At 44.1% G+C, this 7,500-nt stretch overlaps 2 protein-coding genes across 2 annotated transcripts in view; both read right to left on the bottom strand.

The window, feature by feature from the left end:
* Positions 1–4,640, bottom strand: part of LOC125039983 — a 21,165-nt gene extending 16,525 nt beyond the window's left edge. Inside the window, exon 1 of the mRNA XM_047634389.1 lies at positions 4,555–4,640. Within this exon, the coding sequence (XP_047490345.1) occupies positions 4,555–4,640 (86 nt within the window). The remainder of the gene's footprint in view (positions 1–4,554) is intronic.
* Positions 4,641–4,975: 335 nt separating this feature from the next.
* The window catches only part of LOC125039982 (nephrin-like), a 104,474-nt gene continuing 101,949 nt past the window's right edge, over positions 4,976–7,500 (bottom strand). Inside the window, exons 9-12 of the mRNA XM_047634388.1 lie at positions 6,532–6,614; positions 6,285–6,430; positions 5,427–5,586; positions 4,976–5,325 (exon numbers count right to left, since the gene is read on the bottom strand). Of these exons, the coding sequence (XP_047490344.1) occupies positions 4,976–5,325; positions 5,427–5,586; positions 6,285–6,430; positions 6,532–6,614 (739 nt within the window). The remainder of the gene's footprint in view (positions 5,326–5,426; positions 5,587–6,284; positions 6,431–6,531; positions 6,615–7,500) is intronic.

Genomic DNA, 7,500 nt, shown 5'->3' with positions numbered 1-7,500 from the left:
AGAGAGATAGAGAAAGAGAGAGAGAGAGAGAAAGAGACAGTGACAGAAATAGAGACAGAGACAGAGTCAGACAGACACAATGTGTGTGTTTTAAAGATAAGGTTAGAGAAAGAAAGAAAGAGAGAGAGAGAGAGAGAGAGAGAGATAATAAATAAATGCGTGGCCTCGTCTACAACCAGATCTCAACTCCTGAGCGCCGTTGCCTGTGCATCACCAGGAAAGTGTAAATCTTTTTCTAAAGCCAAAACCGTATTTTTGAACTAACAGTGATTACTTTCAACCATACATTTCGATTTCCATTAGTTTCGTTTGTTTTTCTCCTGCTACGGGGCATGCAGGTTCGAAACTTGAATAAACATGGGAATAATGGTATACATACCTCTCATAAGAAGCCCGACACACAGTAAACCGACGCTATTCAATATTTTTTTGTGTATTAGAGACAAGAGCTTACAGAGAGACACGCACTCCTCTTGACTTTGTTACTTAGATAGCGCCACAGACATCAGTGTTTTAAGAAAACAAAAATCAGAGCCTTTTCTCCTGTGTTCAGCTGTCGTGTCGTGTCCTTTCGGGACGTCACTTTTGCGATGTATAAATTACTTGCACTTGTGGTGTTTTTTTATTATTATCATTAGCTTTATTAATACTTCATTGTTATCATATCGTCATTTTTCGTCAGACAATCCGAGTTATTCAGTAATAAGGAGCTAAGTTGCCCCAGCAATGGTAAGCATGGTATATTTTTCACAATACGAGTCTTAAGCCGATCTCATTTATTTTGTATTCTCTTAAGACTGGATGCCCTCCCCCATAGCAATCGTTTCAATCATTGTGCTACATATTTCAAGTCTTAGAGAGTTCAACAGTGTCAGAGTTAAGTTAAGTTAAGTTAAGTAAGTTTATTTACTACTCTGGCTATCTGCTCAGGCGTGGGCAATCATGATTACAGTTTTATATACATCTGACACAGTACAGTAGTCTGTGACTACTGTAATTGTACATGGTAATATAGAAATGTGTCATACATCATACAAAAAAATACGTTGATATGCTTTTGCCACTGTGTTTACATAACACTGTGTTTTTTGTTTACGGCAGATTTACATAGTAAATTTAGAATATAATACGAGTATACCTTCCAATGTATCAGATGAAACGAAATATTCACATAGTTCTTTATACCTCATGTTAGGTGGTCTGAAAGGCTGTATCACATGACATTCCGAGATATAATGCTCAAGCGTTCGCTTGTTTTCATCGTTACACAGTTTACATTTAGATTCATCTGCACTTCTTGCACCGTGCAGTTGCCAGTACATTCTGTAACCTAAACGTATTCTGGCAATAACCACGTCACATTGCCTGGTTCGACTTCGGTGCCACCCATAGGAGGGCTTGCTATCTCTATACTGATCGTAGTGCCTTATGGTACAGCTTTCAGGCCTTTGAGTGTTCGTCAGATCTACTAGTTCTTCTTTATGAGAACTTTTCAATATATGTGCAACCTAGCAAGAGGCATCCCAAGACCTATGTTCACAGTATCTTTGTGCAGGCTTCCTTCGCCAATTTGTCTACGTGGTCGTGCTTGCCAACATGAGATGTTATCTATACAAATTGAATGTTGAAATTGCGCTCTATTGTTCAAGTTACGTTACGCTTAATGCAACTCACAATTTCTTCATCGCCACCTGCTTTGAAAGAAGAGCACTCTGAGAGTCACAGAAAACTGCTCCAGAACCCCGAGACTTTAAGAATTCCATTGCAAGGAGTATACCTGCCAGCTCCGTTTATGCAATGCTGGCCCAATTTTGCACTCTCATATTAACTTGATGTTGTAGTAAGCCATTTTCGTGCATTCAAGCACAACCAGCTTTGTATCCAGACTGTACGGATCCGTCCATAGACTCCCTTTCTCTTCCCTCCCTCCCTCCTCCCTTCCCTCCCTCCCTTCTCTCCCTCTCCTCCCCCCTCTCTCCCCCTGCCTCTGCCTCCTTATTAGCGTCCTCCCTGTCTGCAATTTGTTTTAACACGCAGTTATGTACACTGTTTTTTTTTTTTTTTTTTTTTTTTTTTTTTTTTTTTTGTGTGTGTGTGTGTGTGTGGTAAACACGTAAAGTGCACGATCAATTTTGAATTTTTCCATGGTGGAATGGATTGACCCAGTGGTATTTTACTAATTGGGACATTGAACTTTGTAATGTTCATTGAGATTTTGTGTATTAGAGGACGCGTGTGTGTGTGCTATTCATTTCTGATTCCTTACATGCAACCAAGCTGCATTCAGTGCATGGTAGTCTAAACTGCTCTTATAAAAGCCAAGTAAAACAGTTTAGCGAGCTTAACTATATGATGCCATGTTCTCTTCAACAGGAACTTTCAACGGTTTACAGTTCTGCCATGGAGTCTCCTTTTTCAGGGAAAGTATCAGGTCTGCATACCATTTATGTTCACCGTGATATTGATATTCTATGACACTATCAAGCTCTTGTCATTCCTAGGCGGATAAAGTCGGGCTCAGTGGTTATCGAGGGGTCAGAAGGCGGCTACAAATATTCCGGGTCGATTAGGATCTCACAGGTATTGGCCGACCCCGGTCATGAGTTTGTATTCAAATGGACATCTGCGATTCGCGGACCGATCGGAAAGCCATCTTGTTTTCATCTGCGCTTACAACCCAGCGGCTGCTAAACCAGCACAACGAACACACGATCCAATGAGCACTCACCAACAATCTTCCACAACTCCACACCCTTACATTGAAAAACAACATATCTGAAGTTCACATTCCCATTGTCTACTCATTTGTGCAAGTCCGCTTTCCAGTTATTTAGTTAACCGAAATAGCTCAGGTTTGATTTAATTTCATATCTGCATCGAAATCTTCGGACCGACCACATATCGTGAAGAGCAAGTGAGAACATAGCCGCGGAACATACGAAGGCCCAGGAAAAAGAATTTTTCACAATCACAACTATTTTCAACTAACTTTGCCAATCTAACCCAATCCTTACGCCTGTGAGGTTTGCATCGCAAATACTACTTAGAAACAACTATAGACTCCTGGTACACATTTAGTTTAACCACCTTCAGCAATCCCCAACCCATAAGCATCTTATAATAAGGACATACCTTCTACCAGTACCCACCGCAGGGGAAGTGGATGGATCTTGCCCCAGGTTACTGTACTTTAACGATCCTAACCGCCCCACCTGCTCTTCTACACTTGCTGCACCCTGTCTACAACTCCTTCACCAGATGGTATACACGCCCAATTTCCCGCCTTCCAAGAACTAGCCACGTTCCACAGTGAAGCAGAAGATAGTATGTATACAGGCGCTGGCTCAGGTAGCATACCAATTTAATGGTAGTGCTGCTTAATGACACACAATCTACCGATTTTACGGGCCCATTTACAAAGTAACGTAAAACTTTCAATGGTTTTGCCACGCTGCTCTGAGATTTTATTTTTGAGTGTGATACTTCACTGTTAATACCACTGCAAAAAAAAGATAAAAAATCAAAAAATCTCCGATTCAACTACATACTGGTGTCAAAGTCTCCATTTTATACTACGTGGTCCGTCTTTTGCAGGGAACCAAGTTAACATGAAGGCACCTTCACTTACAGGACATGACTAAATAAACATATCAGTACTTATAATTATCGATCAGGGTTTAATTAATTTGCACTTCAATATGTCGGGGCCAGTTGTATACGTTGTTCACAGTCCTATTAATTAATCGAATGGGGGGTTAACCGCCTACTATGGTGATGTCTGTGTTGGGGCCGGCTTGTGTGTGGTCCATGATGGCGTGTCACTGTGTCGTCAAAGAATGGCGCCTACAAAATCTCCATCGCTGATCCACTGCATAAATGTCCTTGTGCTGCCATGTGCATTCATTCTAGCCGCTCGCACAAGAATTGCGCACGTTTTAGATAATGATGTGCGTTACGTCTCTGTGTATGCAATCCTCACCGGCCACTGCATCAAACAGTACCGTACATTGAACCCCTGCTAACCAATGCGTAGAGAACCTGTGTCGTGTAGCGTAGCTGTCGTCGTTGTGCTCTGTGTATGTTCGTTAGACCTTTGTGTCATCTTAAACGGAAATGCCTAGTGTTGTGTGTGGGGCAGTGTGTAGTTTGTGGTAGTGTGTTTGTCGTGTCGTTTCTTGTTTGTTTTTGTTTTTTTTTTTTTTTTTTGGTCAGAATCATCGGTAATTGTCTCTTTTTTGCTGTTGTTCCTGTTGGAGCTGCTGTTATTTGTCTGTGTATGGTTTGTTTGTGTGTTTTATGTGTCGGTATTGTCCCTTACCTAGTGTGTTGTGTGCGTTTTTTTTTCTTTTATGCTTATGTCGTGTGTCAGTGTGTTGTCCCGTAATCGTGCAGGAGAAAATCCTCTGAAAGCGCATGCAGTCGTGAGTGATCCCTGCTAGTCTGTGTCGTGTCTCAAAAATCCGGGGGTTGTGCGCCCGTGGGTGACCGACCGTTGATATAATTCGAAACGAAATGATTTCCCAGTAGTTCTAGTAACCTTTGCGTCATACTGACTTGGGCGTTTTGCTGGTGACGTTGCGGTAGAGCTTCTTAGGGTTGGTCTCGTAGATCTGCAGCCAGGTACTAGTGCTGGCCGGCATGGCGCGCACACTAGTGGTCGCCGGCTCGCTGTTCACGAGTGCACCACACCTCGCGCCCCGCGCCCGTCAGGCTGCAGTTCACCGGTGGAACGACGGAAGGGAACTGGCGGGGGAGAGGAGACAGATAGAAGCGCCAGGTCGGGTCTTAGCTTTCACTCGAGTTAATAACACTGTTTGCAGATAATCTAGGGTAGATCACACGCACGTAAACCAAAATGCAAACAAACACGCGTATATTGCATGAGTGAGCAGAACACATGTCTTTGTGTACATTTCTAGACATAAGTGTCGGTATACATTAATCTACACTAAAAAAACATCTGAAACCGAGGAATCTACCACAAGGGTCTAGACGTACCGGCTCCACCCTCGGCTTCCTGACGGCGACGATGCAGGGCGTGTCCTGGCGACCCACGGAGTTCTCGGCCCAGCACTGCAAAGCGCCCATCCTGTTGTTGGATCCCAGCTCCGTGATGTTGTCCCGCGGCACCGTGAACTCCACCATGGACGCGGAGCCCCTCGGAGGTGATGTGCGAGGGGATGACGCGGCGGGTGTATGAGTTGGTGACCCACACCCACGAGAACGAGATCGAGTCCTCCGGCGAGGCGTTCACGCGGCAGCGGGCGCTCACCGTGTTGCCCGGCTCCGCCCACACGTCCTTGGCCTCGGCGCACACGGGGGCGTCTGCGGGCGGGACACAGGGTCGGCGGTCTAGGGAAGGTAACCCCTTGGTCGCCATTCAATAATCCTGTCACATGTTACATCTCAACAATGAACATACTTACAGCGCACGGTTATATTCACAGGCGGGCTAACACCATTTCCCTCGGAATTTGTAGCCTTGCAGTAGTAATGTCCAGCTTGAGTTTTCCTGACTTTACTGAGCACCAAATTGTTCCCATTGATCATCACTCCCGCGGCCTTGTCCTGGCGAACTTCCGTGTCCTGCAATCGCAGCAAAAAACAAATAAAAGTCCTTGATTTGTGTGCTCTCATTCTTATATTTTCTCTGCATTAGCAACATTAAGTAAATTGATATTTCAGCCGCAACTGATGAATAATGACGGAATTGGTGATGGATTTCTGTTAATGATTTCACTGGGTCATAATGTGCGAGAAACAAATTCCTGGCTGCTCCATAATTTTGAATATCAATTTTATATGTTTAACTGCCATCGTTATTATAACAACAAGGAAGATTATATTATCAACGATCATATCAATAACATGTTTTTTATTACTGCCAAACTTGCTCCGTAATAAAAAAAATAAAACAATAAAGAAAATTAAAAGTTATAATGTTAGCAAATATCAAAAAGCGAAAGAATCTAGCAATTCATGATGAAATATGAATGATAAAAGATAGAGTAATAATAATAATGATGGTGAAACTAGTAATGATAATAATAATAATTATGAAACTAATGATACTGATAATACTAAGACATTATAATAAAATGATAATAATTACTATAATAATGATAACAACAATAACGACAAAGAAGTAAGATTTATAATATAGTAAACCTAATAAAAAGAATAGAAAAAGGAAAAGGAAGTATAATGATAGAAACAATGAAAACAAAATAATGACAGTATGGTAATTGCAATGCTGGTAATTCTCCAGCCCACGGAATTCTTACCTCGTGCATGAAAGCGACCGGGTGTGGAGGAGGGTTCGGCGTCCTCACAGGGTGAGTGAGCATGTCAGAGGCCAGTCGCGGACTTGTCTCTGGGAGGGTTAATTGCTCGTGTGGAAGGAACCATGACCCGGAAGTTAATGTCGATCCTTGTGGAGGTGACGCGCCGTTACTTTAGGAGATCGGACCTCTAATCTCGAATCGGCATGTCAGGTTGTAAATAAAGACTACGTTTCTAAGCGCCCCCTACTAATTGACCACTCAAGTTTTTGACGTCCCAGCTGCGCCACCACCATGCGGAGGAGCTCCACAATTCCTCGCGTGAAGGGGGTACTGGGGGAAGGAAGAAGATAAGTGCTGGAGGGTATAGCAGGGTTATGAAGACAGGGCCTTGTAGCAGACAGGCTGAGTAAGGACGCTGCGGGGACACCGCTAATAAGGAGGAGAGGAGTGTCAAGGGGCGAGAGAGGGAGGGAGGAGGAACGGACGACTAGCGAGGAGCGAGGGTGGAGGAGAGGGGAGGAGAACAGTCGGGGACGAGCAGAGAGAAGAGAGGGCCAGGTACAACCGACGGGAAAAGGTAAGTGGGCGAGAGAGGAGGCCGGAAGGGCAGGGACGGGAGAGACGGGGGAGGCGAGGGAATAGGGAGGAGGGCAAAGAGGAGGGAAAGAGAAAGAGGACGGCACAGGGAGAGCGAGGGAGACGAGGGAGGGAAGGGAGGAGGGAGGGAGGAGAGTAGGGGAGGGAGGGAGCGAGAATGAGGGAGGGAAGATGAAAGGAGGGTTGTTGGGAAAAACGAGAGCAGAGAACGCCGAAGAGAGACAGGGGGAAGGCGGAGAGGTGGGGCGAAAGAGAGAAAAGGACACACAGAGACTACTCGAGAAAAGGATGGGTAAGAGCGTGGCCAGAAAATAATAAACTGCGTGTGAATAATAGAGGAGGGCGGGAGGGAGAAGGGGGTAGACCAGGAGGAACAGGAAACTGGAAATTGTAGGCAATTAAAACAAATGGGATGTAAATGAGCGGAGATGCCAAGTCTTTATAATTATGTGGAAATAAAGGTCGCAGTGCTACAAGTTCACCAAATGTTAATCATCCCTCACGGAGCGCTCCTACTTTTTTATTTTCATTTCTGACTTGAGCAAAGTGTCTAAACGACGTAAGAATCCAACCATATGCCTTATTACTTAATTAATGATATATATAATTACAACTGTGT

The sequence above is a fragment of the Penaeus chinensis genome, chromosome 28, assembly GCF_019202785.1.
Source record: "Penaeus chinensis breed Huanghai No. 1 chromosome 28, ASM1920278v2, whole genome shotgun sequence".
Lineage (NCBI taxonomy): Eukaryota > Metazoa > Arthropoda > Malacostraca > Decapoda > Penaeidae > Penaeus > Penaeus chinensis.
The sequence above is the reverse complement of the archived record's forward strand: the minus strand, read 5'-3'. Positions and strand labels throughout refer to the sequence as shown.